The sequence below is a fragment of the Cebidichthys violaceus genome, unplaced genomic scaffold, assembly GCF_023349555.1.
Source record: "Cebidichthys violaceus isolate CVI_PGR_0920_01 unplaced genomic scaffold, fCebVio1.0.p SCAF_5, whole genome shotgun sequence".
Lineage (NCBI taxonomy): Eukaryota > Metazoa > Chordata > Actinopteri > Perciformes > Stichaeidae > Cebidichthys > Cebidichthys violaceus.
Genome location: NW_027176705.1, coordinates 18,810,290 through 18,825,428, shown reverse-complemented (window position 1 = coordinate 18,825,428; position 15,139 = coordinate 18,810,290). Strand labels below are relative to the sequence as shown.

The 15,139-nt window shown below is 41.1% G+C and overlaps 1 protein-coding gene across 2 annotated transcripts; it reads left to right on the top strand.

The window, feature by feature from the left end:
* The first annotated feature begins 1,613 nt into the window (after window positions 1–1,613).
* asb7 (ankyrin repeat and SOCS box containing 7) lies at window positions 1,614–14,124 on the top strand. Of its 2 annotated transcripts, none has more exons than XM_068731069.1 (5): window positions 1,614–1,816; window positions 2,621–2,737; window positions 4,597–4,808; window positions 6,026–6,631; window positions 10,525–14,124. In XM_068731069.1, the coding sequence occupies exons 2-5, from the start codon at window positions 2,700–2,702 to the stop codon at window positions 10,662–10,664; spliced, it is 996 nt and encodes a 331-aa protein (XP_068587170.1). In that variant the 5' UTR covers window positions 1,614–1,816; window positions 2,621–2,699; the 3' UTR covers window positions 10,665–14,124. The 2 variants fall into 2 exon arrangements, with proteins under 2 accessions (XP_068587170.1, XP_068587169.1); XM_068731068.1 differs by lacking the exon at window positions 1,614–1,816 and adding an exon at window positions 2,362–2,439.
* Window positions 14,125–15,139: the final 1,015 nt, after the last annotated feature.

Here is a 15,139-nt window from a genome sequence, read left to right as displayed (position 1 = left end):
GGATGTAGTAAATGAGCCGTAAAATAAAACAATTGTACAGCGCAGCATACAGAGAAGTTTAGCCTCTACATTAAACTCATCGTAGCTATCAGGAGCAGTGGACAGTGCAGTCCGTGCTTGGTCTGCTCGGACACTAGATCCAGAAATGCTCAGCTTCCCAAGCCAAGACACCACGGACTGTACTGCCACACCAGATCGCACATAACATAACATACATCTTTTGGTAAACAAGGAACTTAAATGTAACTGTGGCACATTAAATTACAATGTTCATAAAAGGTGTAAGGATGAGGAAACGTTAAACTCTATAAGGGAGACTTTTATTTTGACATAAACGTTCTTCAATAGGAATTTATATGACCGGAAGTAAAAATTTTCAAACTGTAGCCGACACTCAACATGGGGAGCATCATGAGTATTGTTAACCATATATGCTCACGAAGACAAAACAGAAGAAAATAACTTGTGATATAATAAAATAAAATAAGGAGACTGTGCTTAGCTGCTGTTAATTGTAATGACGGGACACCATCAAGAACTGTGATGTGTTACAAATGACAAAGAAAGGCATCTTCTAATTTGCTCTTGATCTAAGTAACCAATATTATCAACTTTCATCTCTGACCACTCTCTTCTCTTGTTTATAGTTGAACATTTACATTGAGTTCTGTAGATATCCATCAGGAACAAGTTAGTAATACTGTTGGATTAGACTGTATGTTGGCCTATGTCATTATCTAACTAAATACTTTTACTCAAGTATTTTATTTAGTACAAAATGTAGGCGCCTCTTCATGTTTGAGTCTTCTTTTCACAGCACCTTCTATTTCTCCTCGACTACATTTTAGGAAATACTGTACTTTTTGCTTCACTTTAACTTTAGTTACTAGTTACTTTTGAAGATTTGGGAATACAAAACATAAATAGAGTTTATGAAATATGAAGTTTTCTTGTAAATTAAACTACCTAGCAGTGTCTACAGGTACAGCTGAAACAATTAGTCGGTTTACTGAAAATTAATTGTAAAGTATTTTGATATTTGAGGTCATTTTGCATGTCAAAAAAAAAATGTATTGGTTCAGGCTTCCCAAATTTGTAGATTTGCTGCTTTCCTTTCAATAAAGATTATTATTGTAATTAATTAGTAATAATGTCAAAGTCTGGACTGTTGGTTGAACTAAATAAATATTGTGATGTGGATTAAATAAATCTAAGTGGGCATGTTACTAAATTTTTTTCAATCTAAGAGAGCAACAGAGGATCCCTTTATTTATAATAAAGTGTTTTTGCAGTGTGGTAATAGCCTTGTACTGTAACTCAAGTAAAGCATTTTCCACCACTGGTCACAATATTCATCCAAATCCCAGAATATTTAACAGAATATTTAGTATATGTCCAACATTCCGAATTTCTGTTACCTCCACAATGTGTATCCTGTATGTTAATCACTGTTTGCTTCTTGTTTGTTTTGTTGTAGTTCTTCTTCTAATGTTTTTGCGAATTCTACGTTTTGTGGTCAGTTTAGATTTGGTGTTTTATTCTGAAGGACTGGAGACGCCGGAAATCGTATTGTTTTTGCTGCTTGGGTCAAACTGATGTGTTCACAGAGAGACTTTGTTGTTAAAGCGGATTGTTCAACAGCGAAATGATGCGCAACATTGCTGCGACTGACATTTAGGGAAGTTTTAATAGACATTATTGCTGTTAAGTGATGGACTTTAGTTGAAAGGAACAGAAATATGCAGCTTTGACAACTCCAATTCTTCCTGTCTGGAAGCTGATTGGCTAAGTTAAACGTCGGCTCAGCGTCTGTCAAGTATGTTAAGTCTTTGTTTTATTGTGTCAAAGCTGTTGTGTTTGTCAGTAAATGTGTAGAGTCAACTTTAGTACCGATGTACGCTGTGTGTTGGGGTTTTATCTGTAGTTACCCAGTACAGCAAGTAACGTAACAAAAAGTCAGCACAAGCTAGCAAGCTAGCGTTAGTGAGTTTGTTAGCTGGCTGGCTAGCCAGCGTTAGCTAACAGTTACCAGCCTGGGATACAGCCTGAAAATCGAGGGTTTTGTCAAAGAATCTTTCATTTATTACATTGTCTGCAACGTGTGGAACTTACTGTCTTTATCTGCCCGTTTGGCTGCGTCGGCTTTTGTTAGTTATCTTCATGTTTTACTTGTGCGTGGTTTGTATTGTTGGTTATCTTAGCAAGTAAAGCCATTCTATTGTCCATTGTTTTTTCATCTACTGGTGAAGCTAACAACTAAAAGGTGACGGTAGTGTGAGATGTGACGACCAGGGCATGCTGGGTGTTCTGCCTGCAACGTGCTACTGCTTTGATTTGATCAGTAAGGCGTTAGCTTCATTTCAAACCTGAGCTCTTTTTTTTATTAGCAAGTTGAGAATTTGCAGCATTCCTCTCATTTGGCATCCCTGTCATTTAACGGTAATGGTTCTGTTATTATTAATAGTACTAGTAATAATGTATGCACAACAAATCCACACTATTGTGTGACGTTAAGAGGTCGACAATACATCAAATTACAGATTATTATTATTATTAAATCACTTCTGTGTTTCTATCCAGCTTCCCACCTTTTTGCTGACAGTGTGTTTGTGTGTTGCAGGAGAACCAGCTGAAGACTGCTGTGCTGGTCCTGTCTCAGCCTCTCAGTGCAGCTGTATATCTACAGGTGCAGCTCCGATATGACTAAGAGAAGCCCGTCTCTTCAGCTTGTCAAAAGGTAAATACGTTTTTTTTACTTTAGAATAAGTTCAAATACTTCAAATAAGTCATTTCTCTCAACAACAAAAACTATTTGAGTCTGGAACAAAAACCGCGTGGTCTCTGAAACTCCATGTCCTCCGAACCTGCAGTCTACATCGCAACAAAGATTTAGGGGCCGGATAAACTGCAAAAAGTACCCGGACAACGTATGCGTGCACAGATCTGTTTATAGGACACCGGGTGTATGCATAGGTGGACGTGTTCACCTAAATACTCGTGTGGGCCACGCTTAAAGTCCAGAAGGTTTTACATGTTGTCAGGCAGCTTGTGGTCGGTCTGCACTGGACACTTGGATCTGTGTGGACATGGGTAGAAGACAAAGTGAATCTCACACACACACACCCTCGCTGCCATGCGAACGCATGAAGCAGAGCTTCTGCTTCAGTCTAAATCCAGCTGCTTTGTCCTGTTTTAAATCACCTTAATGGCGCTAGAGATCCCTGAAGTTAAACCTGCTGTACACATATTCAACTGAACTTAAAGCTCATATAGTTCCCTATAAGGATTATCCATTCTTTTGTATGCATTTGTTAATTTCTCACCATGTATGACATAAAGACAACTCTTGCATAGGTGTCAAACTGAGCTGTGTAATTCCATTTAGAAGGCGTCTCAATTTTTGACTCCAGAAAGAAGCTTACTGGTTATCTAACAAACCGGGGGAAAAAAAGGTCAAATGTACAACATGTCTGTATGAAGTAATGCAGCGGAACAAGATTAATACCTGCAGACATAAGGTCAGTGTGTCACTTTGTTATAATAGGCATGTGCCACAAAAACCGGTTCACCCAACCGAGGCTGTGAGTGAAGAGGGAAAAAAAAGATCAGATGTTCTGTAAGACCAATTCCCTTTGCAGCTGTAATGTAAGCAGACAGAATATTGATGCTGCAGTGGATTGTAAGGAGACAGAGTCATTATTGTAGATGTTCTATGATTTGATTTACCTTTTTATAAAAAAAATCAGAGACAATTAAAAGTGGCACTAGACTAAATGACGCAAACTGTATATTTTTTTTCCACATTTCCATTTCTTTGGCAGTCACTGATATTGTCTACCGCATCCAATTTCATTATTAGCAGCGTAAAAAGGGACGAGCCCATGCCAGCGTGTACGTCGGTCCACTCGTGTTGTACAGTCTCAGAGTGGATCTTATTCCTCACAAACATTCTTCTAACCAGGAAACAGTCGGCCTGTGATCAAGTCACTCACCGTATGAACGCGAACACGACGTTAGAGACGTTTTAACCAAACGGGCCTGACTGTGGTAAAGGAGTGTGTGAGTGTGTGTGTGTGAAGTCTTAGCGCACTAGCTCCTAAGCACCTGTCCACCAGGGGTGCATTAGACAATGTTTTCGATTCCAGTTTAAATAGCACTGGCATATATTGTGAAATATGAATATTATTTTGGATGGGAGAACATTTTCACAGCACAACAGTGAGGTCACCGACCCTTGGCAGCCGAGTCCGAAGCTAGCGTACCCACCCAGTTCCCCCAAGACATGCAGAATGCGTTCACTAGGGTTGGGTACTGAAAACAACCGGTGTCCAAAAAAAGTTTGAAGCTGTGGTTTGAAGCCAAGTGTTTTGTATTTATTTATATTTATAGTATACTTCAAACAGTTAATATATTGTTCAATTTGAATAAAACAAATTGCAAAGTATCGGTTTAGGCACCGGTATCGTTTTAAAAGTATCGTTTTAGCACCGGTATCGGAAAAACCCCAAACGATACCCATCCCTAGCGTTCACTGATTTTTCTTTTTCCTAACGGAGGTTAAGTACAGATGAACATTCCCTTTGTGAAATGTGACAGGATGCTGAACCATCACTGCAGAAGGAACCCTGAGCTTCATGAGGAGCTGCAGATCCAGGCTGCAGTGGCGGCGGGGGACGTCTGCACGGTCCGGAGAATGCTGGAGCAAGGATACTCGCCGAAGATCCGGGACGCCAACGGCTGGACGCTGCTCCACTTCTCCGCCGCCAAAGGAAAAGAGAGATGTGTTCGCGTCTTTCTGGAGCATGGAGGTCAGAGGCTTTGTCTTTTCTTTTTCTTTTTTTTCCGTCTTGCTGTTGAGCTTGGCTTCATCTGGTGGTGAGCGTCATGTCATACTAGGTCTTAACACTAGAGGTCGTTATTTCACTGGAAGAGACGGCCGTTCATTCGCCTCCGTGTCGGTTGAAAGCCGTTCCAGTTGAAAAATAACATATAACATGATGTCACACAGGAAATAGTCCTTACAATATGTGATGTCGAATATTTAGTTTTCTAAATCTATATATGAGGATGTGTGTATATATGTGTGTGTGTATATATATATATATATATATATATATATATATATATATATATATATATATATATATATATATATATATATATATATATATATGACACTATAAAAGGCGACAGACTGATGTTTAAACTACGATCAGTAAACTTAGAAAGCTTTGATATATCACTAAAGCAAACAATAACCACTTATAGTAACTCATATTCACTTTGTAATGCATTATAACAGGAAACCAGAGGACATTATAGAATTACAGCTATGGTCATTATACTTCAGTTCTAGTACTGGTCAGTAACCAGTAATGATGACGTCTTATGATACCTGCCCTAAATAATCATTATAAAATGCTTAATAATGTGTTATAGTTATTGTTCTAAAGCATTCTGACTATGATTATACATTACAGCATTATACAGTGCTATCAGCTGATTATAATGCAGCACAAGTATGTTTATAAAGCATGGTGTACGTGATCATTATCAAAGGGTTACAGCACTTTTCAATACAGACGTTACAAAGTGCTTCACACGACAAGAAAAGCAGATACATGGAGCGCAAGTGACAATAAAAATATCAATAATAGCAATAGTAACATATCAGATTTTTCTGCAAAATCGAGCTTTGCTAATCATAATTGAAACCTGTAACTCCAATATTGCAATTATGCAGCATGGACATGTGAAGGAGGAAATAAAGAACGAGTAATTGATGACGTTTCTACAGCTGGTGCTACAGAAACACCTGTTTTGTTCAAACGTTACTAAAGTTTCCTGTAGCTTTAATTATATCTAAATTTTTTTGCCAAACATTGAGTTATATCTAAATTATAAATAACTTCTAATCCTGTTCTGAATGTACTTGTTTTTAAAAAATTCTAGTATTGATAAAAGTAGCTCCTTGTAGTTCTGGATGTTCCTCTCATTTCAACTCCTTCCTCTCTCCTCTGTGCAGCCGACCCCACAGTGAAGGACTTTATCGGCGGCTTCACCGCTCTTCACTACGCCGCCATGCATGGCAGAGCGCGCATCGCCCGGCTGATGCTGGAATCCGAGTTTCGCAGCGACATCATAAATGCGAAAAGCAACGACGGCTGGACGCCGTTGCACGTGGCCGCCCACTACGGCCGAGACTCGTTCGTGCGCCTCCTCCTCGAGTTCAGGGCCGAGGTGGACCCCCTGAGTGACAAAGGGACCACGCCGCTGCAGTTGGCCATCATCCGCGAGCGCTCCAGTTGCGTGCGGATCCTTCTGGACCACAGTGCCAACATTGACATTCAGAACGGCTTCCTGTTGCGATACGCCGTCATCAAAGGGAATCACTCGTACTGCCGCATGTTCCTGCAGCGGGGAGCGGACACCAATCTGGGACGCCTCGAAGACGGCCAGACGCCCCTGCACCTGTCCGCCCTCAGGGACGACGTGCTGTGCGCCCAGATGCTGTACGCGTACGGGGCCGACGCCAACACCAGGAACTACGAGGGCCAGACACCGGTGGCTGTATCCGGGAGCATGTCTGGGATCAGCCGGCCCTGTCTGGACTTCCTCCAGGAAGCCACCAGTGAGTCTCACCAACACACTACATGTCCCATCGCACTCCGTATAGCTCCCTGTTCACTCCGAGTTAAAGCAATTCAACAGCTAGTTGACCTTTATGAATAGTAATAATAACACATAAGTCATAAAATGTTTTTTTCTCACCAACATTTAAAAACTCCAGCGGTATTGAATATACTTGATAGAACCACAAAAAAAATCATTATTAAATTAGTCATCAAGTCATTTTCTGCAATTATTATTTTGATATCTTTTGAAACTTAAATGTGGGACAAAAGAAATTGTCTGCAGATGTGCTTGAATAGCTGATTTCCACAGGTCTACACATGTTCTGTATTAATCAGTGGTGGAATGTAACTAAGTACATTTACTCAAATACTCTACTTAAGTACAGTTGTGATGCTACTTTCCTACATTTTATAGGGAATATTGTACTTTTTACTTCACTACGTTTATTCACGAGTACACGAAGTACAATGCATTGTTATTAAAGTAGATTAGATGTTACTGCAATAATAATAACCCACTAGTATAATATATAATAATATAACAACTGAAGAGCCCATTTGGCTGCATAGTGAGTACTTTAACTTTTATACTTTTTATGTCTTTTATTATTTAGTTACATACTTTTTCTTAAGTAAGATTTTGAAAGTTTTACTTTTACTTGTAACGGAGTCTTTTTGAATCGTGGTATTTATTCATATTTTACTTATAGTTACTTAAATACGACCCGGGTCCAGTCAGGTTGACCTTTGACACTTAGGAGGCAGAGACGTCTATTTGACAGAGGCTGATGTTTCAGTCTGTAATAATGCACTCGCATAAATAATGCCGCCACGTGAAGCTGTAACCTGCACACTCACAACCCGTCTGGAGCCGGTGTTGGTTCTAAAGCTACGGCTCATATGGTAAAAGGACTTCCAATAGCGGTGTAACGCGGATCCATTAACTCTAACTCGGATTCATAATTCTATGCGACCCCTGATGTTACCTTGTGGACAACAAGTGAGCAGGAGGGGAGCCGGTAGCCTTTGCATCACGGATGCTAACAGCTAATGTTCCTAGGTTTCATTACTCGTTCCATTATGATGTGTTCAGGCTCTGTTCAGTAAAAACGAGTACTGGGCGAAGGTAAATTACAACGTCATCGTGATGTGTTCAAATATAATAGTTTGAAGATGTTTTTGCAGCAATAAAGATGAATATTAGCGATGAATTTATGACCTGTTTAACTTCCTAACACTAGCTCTAAGCAGCCTATGATACATCATTAAATCTACTAATAGTTGAAATGATTTTTGGATATGGATCGTCGATGATGGGCAGTTTGCTCCCTTTATTCGTTTGTGCTGCTCCTTGACTCAAAAGTGTGATACAATCCAAATCATGAGTTTTAGGATCTGCTGCACCCCTATTGTCCAAAGAATGGATATGATATAATGTAACCTGTGATATACACCCCTAGTACTGAGACATTGGGACTTGCAGTGTGAGTACAACTGAGAACTCTGTGAAAGTGAACGGAGTGTAGAAAAGGATTACCAGTTTAGCACAAAGAAAAAAGTTTGTATTGGCGGTTGTGAGGAGGAAAAACGGTGGAAAGACGTAAAGGGTTGAAGGTGGCTGCGTGCCAGCACAAGGTTATAATGACTAGTGTTCAGTCACAGAACAATCCCGGGGTGGAGGAACATTACCTGGAGCATTGTGATCCGGGGAACAATGGCTGCATTCCTCCACTGCCCCCCTGCACTTTGATATCAAAGATACTGATTCAGACAAGTCCTTTCAGAGACTCCAATCCCTCAGCCAGATCACATATCTGTGGGTTATTGATTACACCTCTGCCTCCTGGATTAACTCGTATGCCATGAAAGGCTTGTCCCGCACTGTGGGACGGACACCCAGCCCTTTGCAACCGCTGCACACGTCAGCGTTGCTTCCCCTCGCTCTCATGTCCAATACTGTAACGTGTACAACCGTCCTCATTCAAAGGTTCCAACTTCAGGCAAAGCCAAAGTCTTACACATACTCGACATGGTTTTTTAAAAACAGGTCTAGATTTTTGATCTTCAAAGTCAATGAATCATTAAGAAAGGCATAATGCTGCCTCCTGTAGAGTCATGACTCCAGCAGCCTGTTGACCTGAGGAGTGGGGCGTGACGATATGAGAATAGAATACATATATATATATATATATATATATATATATATATATATATATATATATATATATATATGTATTCTATCAGTGAATTTTTGCTATCAGTGAATTTCAATGAGAAAAGGCTTCACCTACTAAATCATTTTTTAAAAAGAGAACACAAATGAACAGAAGAATAGAAATCCATGTGTATATATATATATATCTAGGGCTTTTATTTTGAAAGGTAAGAACAAAAGGACTGGATCTGGTCTGTGTTGACATTGTCGAAGTTTAAAGAAGTAATAAAGTTACTATATTATATATGCACAGTATATGTGTATATACAGTATATGTGGGACTCAACCCGTTCCACTCAATGTGATTGGTTGATGCCAGTGATGACGTATTTACGGTGCGACAGCTCAGCAAATTCAACCTCGTTTCGTAAAAAAAAAAAAAAAAAAAAAAGGGTCGCGTTGCGTTACTTGCGGGAGTTTGATCGCGGGATCATTTGTGTTTATTTGCATCCTTCGCTTCATTCGCGCTAGACGAGTGGGAGGGGCTTATCTCCATGGAAACCGTTATCAACCAAGTCATTTATTTCCACCACCGTGGAAGAAATAACCACGATTGCTGCTTTGTACATGTTGTGGAAGTCCCACACATCCCGGGAAACTAGACTTGTGTGGGTTCATGACATCATCGCTCCGTGAATTTCATCGAGGAGTGAAATTGTTCCAAAACCTCACCAAGTAGTTTTGTCACCTAAACCTAACGAAGTTGTTTACTGTTAAGGCGGAAGCTAATTTCAAAAGACCCTATGCATGTAACGAGCGCGAATAGACACGTGTTGCTGGATTTCAAAAGAAAACGCGCTAAAAAATGACAAGTTGTACAAACCGTTGTATGAGGATACGCAGATGTTAGTGAGCGTGCCCCACTGGTCAGCTTATGGTCACCGCTGTGCATTACGTTACATTACATTACATTACATGTGCACTGCGCTCATACAGCAGTTACAGCTGATAACCTCACCCTGACTCCCGATGTCATCTTGGAAGCGTAGCACGAAGCTAACGCCGTTAGCTCTGTGCCCTTCGTTTGCACTTGTAGCGCTGTGAGCACCGTCAGCTGCGTGCAGGCAGCAGGTAGGTGGTCCACACTTGTGCTGCCATCCTTTAATGCTTTTGCTCTTCGATATACAACATGGAAATCCCCTCAACAACCTTGACTACGATACCACACGGATAACACAACAAGCTCTGTTTACGCTTCGCTAGCAGCTGCCCGCTCGGTACTGAGCACGTGCGACTCTACAGAGATGAGACAGAAGCGAGGTGGCTCGCTCTTTAACTACTTCCACCATGGCTTCCACTCTACCGACCATCTGTGACATTAGCGAGCTTTGAGGCTTTCTAGGATGCTGATTTAGGAACAGATGTACCGCAAGCGTGCGTCTTCTAGAGGCCGTCCTTCTTATAGTGTCAAGGAACTGTTTGTCAGGCTCGTATAGGTTTGACTGTTCTCAGTGCTCTCCTGTGGACAAACTATGCAAAATGGACATCAGTGATAGCTCAAGCACCTGTCTTTTGGCTTTCCAAATTTTCATTTCTTGCTACTATTTTCCCAACATAAATACCAATAATGACTTGTCTGCAATAAGCCAAAAAATCATTCCAGCCATGAACGGGTCAGGCCGTAGTAATGAGCATTAATCCACTGTGTGATAACGGTTTCTGTTCCTCCTTCAGGACAACCTCGGACTCTACAAGACTTGTGTCGCATAAAGATCCGTCACTGCATTGGCCTTCAGAGCTTGAAGCTGTTGGAGGATCTACCAATTGCAAAGGTTATGAAAGACTATTTAAAACACAAGTTTGACAACGTGTGAAGGCAACAACAGCAGAAGAGGAGAGGCTGACTTCAAAACTCTACCGTCTATAAAGACTATGCAATCACTATCCTCGTCGTCTGGAAGAAATGTCCACGGGTGTGTCTAGCTTGGTTCTCCAGTCCGAGAGTTCTCCGCTCCTGTTCTCCATGTCAGCCTTCTTACATTAGGAACAGTGGCTGATGGATCCCGTCTCGTGTGAGCAACGCTTCTGCTTTTTGTGGCTGAAAAAAAAGAAGCTAGCAGTTAGCGTTATTACCATTTATGTTGTCACTGTAAAAATGTGCATGGTGTTGTCCTCGTCATCATCAAGTGCAAACTCGCCATGTCCTTTTTTTTTTTTTTTTTAGCTACAGGAAGCTAAAGTCAAACTTTCTTTATGACTCAAATCAGCGAAGTGTGGAGCTACTTGGGTAATGCTAGCTTTTTTAAAAAAAACACTTGAAAATTAAAACTCCCTGATTTTGTTTCATCACCAAATAGTGAGATCAATTTTGGTTGTTTTGGCCTTTTTTTTTCTTTTCTTTTTTTTCCATTTAATTTAATGCCTATTGTTATTTATTCTTTATCATGTGCATTCCTTTTGGAAAATGTGTTAATAAGAACCTGAAATAAATTATTACTTACATAAATTCCCCAAAATAGCCTGGTTCCAAAACCCTCTGAATCGCCGCCTGCATCTTTGCTCAAATGACTTATTTAGCCTACAGCTGTTCTTCCAGTCAGAGCTAAGCTAGCTGTGACGGAAGAACGAAAAGCAGCGTTAACGTTTTGCAATCCCGCTTTGAACGGAAAGAAGAAGCGTGGCGCTGAAGATGCAGGCGGGTAAACCGTCCAATCGTTGAACTAGGGCCAAAGGAATACATGCGTCTGGCGTTTTTGGGACTGCTGCAACAAAATCAGAGAGTGGATCAGTCAAAGGCTTAGATTTACTCAAACGTTGCTCAAGTGTGTTTTTTTCCCCTCATATGGGGACAATAACTTGCACTCATTTCATAATAACAAGCAAGAATATAAGGTGCGGTTGAAATGATTTTTGGAATATTTAAGTTTGATGGGTAGAAGTAATAATGTGACGCTACCAGTCGACTATGAATCGATCCGTGTCGACACCATGTGTCGACATTTGAACGCTCTGTGACGGAACCCTGTTCTGGAAGCAGCTGTTTGACGGCATCATGAATGATTTGGAGAACACTGACACAATCGCCACAAGCTACAGTCAATGTAAATATATTACATGTACAACAGATATTTTTGTAGAATTTATTTAAGCAATGATCTCTGGTATTCTTAATGTATTTAAAGTTCGGAAAGTATTGTGATCTGTTTGGTGTGACTCAAGTATTTTTTTTTTTTTTTTTTTTTTTTTTTTTTGTGTGTGTTTTCTGAGTTAAAGAACTGTTGTGTGAGAATAATTTGGAATCAACATTAGATCTTTATGGCAGAAATGTTGGGTGCTTTCTTCAAATTCATCATCTCTTGCAGGTTAACTCTGTTGTGGAGATTATACTGTGAATTTTTCATTTTGACAATTCAAAATAAAATATAGGATTTGGGATCTAAATGGTCCCCCATGCCACAGGAAATATATATATATATATTTTTTTCTGTGTCTCTGCATGTAGTAGATATTGTGTTGCACCTGAAGTTTGTTTTCCTAAAATGTTGTATTCACGAATCCATTCTCACAATGTTCACCTGCATTACCATGTCAGTGTCATTCTCATGTTTGGATTTGTCTGCAGCTTTGGATCGAGACGTTTTGGTGAAAAGTGCACATTCTGGTCCGATAGGAAGATGGGTGGCGAGTGTCTAGGTTAGGGGAGCTGCATTGAACGCACCGCAAAGACACGCTCGCGTGTCCTAGTTCAGTGGGCTGCATCCGTCAAAGTCTGCCTTCTACAGTGAGGGGAGTAGCAGGTTGACAGAACCGGTCCTGTTTTAACGGCTCCTCCAAAATGCATTCTGGGTTTTGCCTGAATGTGAAGGATGCTGTCTGGTGTCCTCTGGGTTCCTAAAGGCCCCCCCTTTTACACTGTGTGTCCACAAAACCTGTGTGTGCATCCCTGAGGTCTCACAAACCAGCGAGTGCATTTCCTCTGAGGTGGAGCAAAATATCGATATTATATCGATATTGTGATGTGAGACTAGTTATTGTCTTAGATCTCGGATATGGCATAATATGTTGGTTTTCTGACAGTGGTGATGTGACCATCTTACCAGACTGTTCTATTTGTCTTTACCCATTTCGTCATTATATCGACATTACTGCATTTTTTATTTTTTTTTTCCCATCGTCTAAATATTTTATAACAGCACCAACAGTCAACACTACAAAATCGTTGCAATATGATTACTACGGTATTTGATTTCCTCCCTGGCTGCATTGAAACATGAAAACGTGAGCGTGGATGACGCACCTCTGCTTGAACATGTCTTTTTCTATTTCTACCTAGATCCACCAAAGCTTCTTCACACAATCTGACGCGCCTCAAAAACCCGACATTGCAGATTTGCAACTAAGACTTTATGAGACCGTCTCACACAACGTGGCGCCCGTCAGATCGCTCTTATCGCCTAGCTTATAGGGGCCTTAATCCATCGAATGCTGCATTGATTGATATTTGTTTAATGGTGCCCATGTCTGTGCCGACCACTTTTGTATTTTCCAGTTGGTCATCAGTTGTCACAAAGTTTACGCGTGATATTATTTTGTCAATCACTACAGATTTTGGGGATGATATATATATACTTAGAATACTCCTGAGGTTACTTCCTGTTATGTTCTACTTTGACGGCCATTTTTGAAAGCTCCCGACACTAAACTTTTATTTTGGTGAGGCTCGTCTGAAGTGGCCTGTTCTTGGGGAGGGTCGGGTGTCTCTTGGTGCACACAGGTACGGCCCTCAGTCTTCTCAGTGACACTTGAGTGGGCCGTTTCCTCTAGAAGAGGCAGTCGCTGACATGGAACTATCACGAAAACCAGACAGTATTTGTTTGAATAGGCTTTCATTTTCTATTTGACGATGTGAGTTTTGTAAATGTTTGGGCTGTGTTTCTGACTGTAGGTCCAGAAGTAGTTTACCGATGTCTTGAATCTAATTGATTTGACTATTACTGCTAAGTCTTTTGATGTTACATTCAGGGTGCAGCCCACCCCCTCCCCCACACCCCCCACCCCCCCCCCTTTCGACTCACTAATTATTTTGATAATACAGTATGCCTAGATGTGAGAGAAAATAAACTTTTTGTGGAAATCATGCCAGAATCATCGCCACCATATTTCAGTTGTGGTCCATGTTCCATTGTGTTCGTCTCTCTGTACGGGGTTCTGGATTTGATACGATGCCATTTTGCAGTACCAGTTTTGTATTGTGTGTGTGTGTGTGTGTGTGTGTGTGTGTGTGTGTGTGTGTGTGTGTGTGTGTGTGTGTGTGTGTGTGTGAGAATGAGTTTGTCATACAATGACTGCCTTCTCCAATCGGTTCCTCAGCAGACTTTGGTCGTCACAGTCAGGGAAACACTTCATACATGTCTTATGTGGCTATCGAATGGCTGTAAGTCTTCCACAACATTAACTACTGAATGTACAGATTATGCAGATTTTCAAACGTACAACGCAAAATGTGTGAATAAACTCAAATTAACATTTTGTTTCGTTTAATTTGCTTTTTATTAGTGTACTTGTTGGAGGTCAAAATCTGGGTTTTATACACTCAGCCTCTCTGTCCCACTATGACCAGTCCACTCAGTCTCTCTGTCCCACTATAACCAGTCCACTCAGTCTCTCTGTCCCACTATAACCAGTCCTCTCAGCCTCTCTGTCCCACTATAACCAGTCCTCTCAGCCTCTATGTCCCACTATAACCAGTCCTCTCAGTCTCTCTGTCCCACTATAACCAGTCCTCTCAGCCTCTCTGTCCCACTATAACCAGTCCTCTCAGCCTCTATGTCCCACTATAACCAGTCCTCTCAGCCTCTATGTCCCACTATGACCAGTCCACTCAGTCTCTGTGTCCCACTATAACCAGTCCTCTCAGCCTCTCTGTCCCACTATAACCAGTCCTCTCAGTCTCTCTGTCCCACTATAACCAGTCCTCTCAGCCTCTCTGTCCCACTATAACCAGTTCACTCACTCTCTCTGTCCCACTATAACCAGTCCTCTCAGCCTCTCTGTCCCACTATGACTAGTCCACTCAGTCTCTCTGTCCCACTATAACCAGTCCTCTCAGCCTCTCTGTCCCACTATAACCAGTCCTCTCAGCCTCTATGTCCCACTATAACCAGTCCTCTCAGCCTCTCTGTCCCACTATAACCAGTTCACTCACTCTCTCTGTCCCACTATAACCAGTCCTCTCAGCCTCTCTGTCCCACTATGACTAGTCCACTCAGTCTCTCTGTCCCACTATAACCAGTCCTCTCTCTGTCCCACTATAACCAGTCCACTCAGTCTCTCTGTCCCACTATGACCA

Excerpts from the sequence above, each read along its gene's own strand:
- asb7 (XM_068731069.1), top strand. The coding sequence starts at position 2,700 with ATGACTAAGAGAAGCCCGTCTCTTCAGCTTGTCAAAAG. Across the intron at positions 2,738-4,596 it reads TCTCTTCAGCTTGTCAAAAG|GATGCTGAACCATCACTGCA; the intron begins GTAAATACGTTT and ends GAAATGTGACAG. Across the intron at positions 6,632-10,524 it reads CTTCCTCCAGGAAGCCACCA|GACAACCTCGGACTCTACAA; the intron begins GTGAGTCTCACC and ends TTCCTCCTTCAG.